Source organism: Nannospalax galili, unplaced genomic scaffold (genome assembly GCF_000622305.1).
Source record: "Nannospalax galili isolate Female #2095 unplaced genomic scaffold, S.galili_v1.0 scaffold290, whole genome shotgun sequence".
Lineage (NCBI taxonomy): Eukaryota > Metazoa > Chordata > Mammalia > Rodentia > Spalacidae > Nannospalax > Nannospalax galili.
Window position 1 is genome coordinate 1,658,594 of NW_008331486.1, and position 2,630 is coordinate 1,661,223.

Sequence of the window (2,630 nt, forward strand, 5' to 3'; positions counted from 1 at the left end):
TCATACTTCCTCTTGCCTAAACAGTATTAAAAGAAAAAAAAGTTCACAGGCAATTCAAAAAGAATTTCCTTTTGAACTGCAGGCCATAACATACCTCAAAGTAAAAAGCGGTATTTGTGATAGATCCTCCTTGCTTAGCTGCTGTATTTCCCTCCTGAAGGACACACCCCACATCTAGCACTAATGTTTTCAATCTGACTCCGATATGCTTTACTTTTTGTCTTTGCTTCCTAATTACTGCCTCTATTCCTTTCTAAAAATGCATTTATCTCTTTCAGTAAAAAGAACAGTAGTAATATGTTGAACAACTCTGAAATAAATTTTGTCATGTAAAAAATTAATTACGCATTCCGAACCTGGTCACTGTAGTCCTCCGGGAATTGCCTCTGCACCTCAGGATCTGTAAATAATTGACAGATAATATTAATTGGCTTTGGATTAGTGAGCAAGCAGAGGATCACACATTAATATTTGATCAGAAGATGATAGCAGCCCTGGCAGGGGATCCAAGGGGGGCAGCTGAGGCTGCTATGCTGATGAGCACAAGGAAGGCCTCAGCAAGGCACTCCCATTACCCTCCTCCAGAAATATAAAAAAGAAAAATTTTAAAGACCTGATGCTACTGTTAACTTTAGACTATTACCTAATGCGAAAATCTTGCCAGCTGCAAATTGCCCTCAATATATTTTTCCAGAGAAAACGAGTCTTAAACCTGCTTGACTTTTCTTCTCTCATCAGCGGCCTCCTTTTCATCGTTACAGATGTTGGCCTGATAAACCTTATGCACCAGCTTCAGACTGAAGAGAAAGGACAGTGAGGGAAGAATTCTTTCAAGGAACAAATATAAAAGTCAGTGCTTTTGAAAAATAAAATATACCCTTCCCAAAGTGTTTATGAACACCTATGAAAATAAAACTACAACAAAAAGTTTTCATTTTAAAACCAGTATTCTTGGCTTGTCATAAAAAACCAAATAACATAAAAAATTATTTTCTCCCTTAATTAGACTTATGTACAAACCATAAAAACACAAAGGTGAAAATACCTCTCCTGATCATCTCTTTAGAATGAAATTACTAAAGGGGTCGCTTCATTTCTTAAATCATAATTGCAAAATAATGCCGTGTTTGTAAGTCAATACAGAAGAGGACTAATTAAAAGCTATTAGCACTCCATTTACTATTGATTAGGAAAACCTTCACTCTTTCCTAAAAATAAAAGATTTGGCACGTGGAAGACAAATTGGGGGTGGACAGAATAATATCTTTTTGGAAAATCATGTAACAATGCAAAAAGCACAACACTGGAGGATCTCCCCTAAAAGTGACCTCATAATATACACTGCCTGCTTTCCATGCATATCTTTAAAAACAATCCTAAACCACCAATTTGCTTCTCTGTGAACATAAATCCATGTAAAGGTTCAAATCCTTCAAATCACAGTACACAATTAACTGTTCCTCAGTGAGGGATGAAGGAAAAAAAAGGTGGGTGGGCTATTTGTTTAATACATTTAAAACTTAGAAATATCAGTTTTAAAGTAATTAAAGCTGGTGGGTGCTTTTTTTTTTTTTTTTTTTACTCTAAGACAGAAATAGTCACAAAGTCATATTAAAAGTATAGTTCCCCATATGGGTGGTACAAAATGCAGCCCATTTAGGTATCTTATGCTTAGTTTAAAATATGGAGATTAATTTCTCCTTTCACCCTCATCTTCAGCACTGAGAAGAGACTAATGATGTATCTAGATTGTAACCAGGAGAGTTCTAGAGTGATGCTCCCTCCTGGGCAAGATAAAGAAGTCATTGCAAGCCTTTGGCCTGGTAGGCTGAAATCACACAAGGATTCTGCTCTCCTCAGACAGGAGGCCAGAGGGCGCTAACAGCTGGCAGACAAAGTCCAGGTTTAGTGTTCCCTTATCCAAAATGCTTAGGACTAGAAGTGGCATAGACTTTTTTTTTTTTTTGAGTTTTTCAAATTTTTGAAATATTTACATAGACTTCACAAGTTGGATCTCCTTAACCCAAAATTCCAACATCTAAAATTTGGAGCATCAGATTGCCATGCATGTTCAAATTGTATTAAGTCTGTAAAGAAGAATTAGCTAACAAGATGTGACAGACAGTCCAACAAATCTCTAAATGGGGAGGGGAAGTGTTAAAAAAAAGTCACAGTGATTATAATTCCTGAAGCATATAAGAATACTTTAAATTTTGGTCAAGAAACAAAACCAAAAAAAAACAGTTGTAAGCCACTGAGGGACATAATAAATCAGAGATTTGCAACTTGTCCTTTTTCTTCTGTCTAGTTAACGCAAGTCTTCAACTAGAAAATTATAAATACATGAATATGGGGCTGGAAAGATGGCCCAACAGTTAAGAGCACTGACTGCTCTTACAGAGGACCCAGGTTCAATTCCCAACACCCACATGGCGGCTACAAATCGTCCTTAACTCCAGTTCCAGAGGACCCGGGTTCGATTCCCAACACCCACATGGTGGCTATGAATTGTCCTTAACTCCAGTTCCAGAGGAATCTGAAGCCTTCTTCTGACCTCCAAGGCATTGCACAACACGGACGGCACTCACATACATTCAGGCAATACACTCATACACATAAAATAAAAATAA

The 2,630-nt window shown here is 37.1% G+C and overlaps 1 protein-coding gene across 14 annotated transcripts in view; it reads right to left on the reverse strand.

Moving 5' to 3' along the window:
• Dennd1a (DENN domain containing 1A) overlaps positions 1-2,630 on the reverse strand; it is a 534,503-nt gene that overhangs the window by 374,444 nt on the left and 157,429 nt on the right. For 12 of the 14 annotated variants that reach the window (XM_008824487.2, XM_008824462.3, XM_029559492.1 and 9 more), the window contains one exon: positions 357-400. The exons of the other annotated variants lie outside the window; for them this stretch is intronic. In XM_008824487.2, coding sequence (XP_008822709.1) covers positions 357-400 — 44 coding nt within the window. The remainder of the gene's footprint in view (positions 1-356; positions 401-2,630) is intronic. 14 annotated transcript variants of the gene reach the window in all.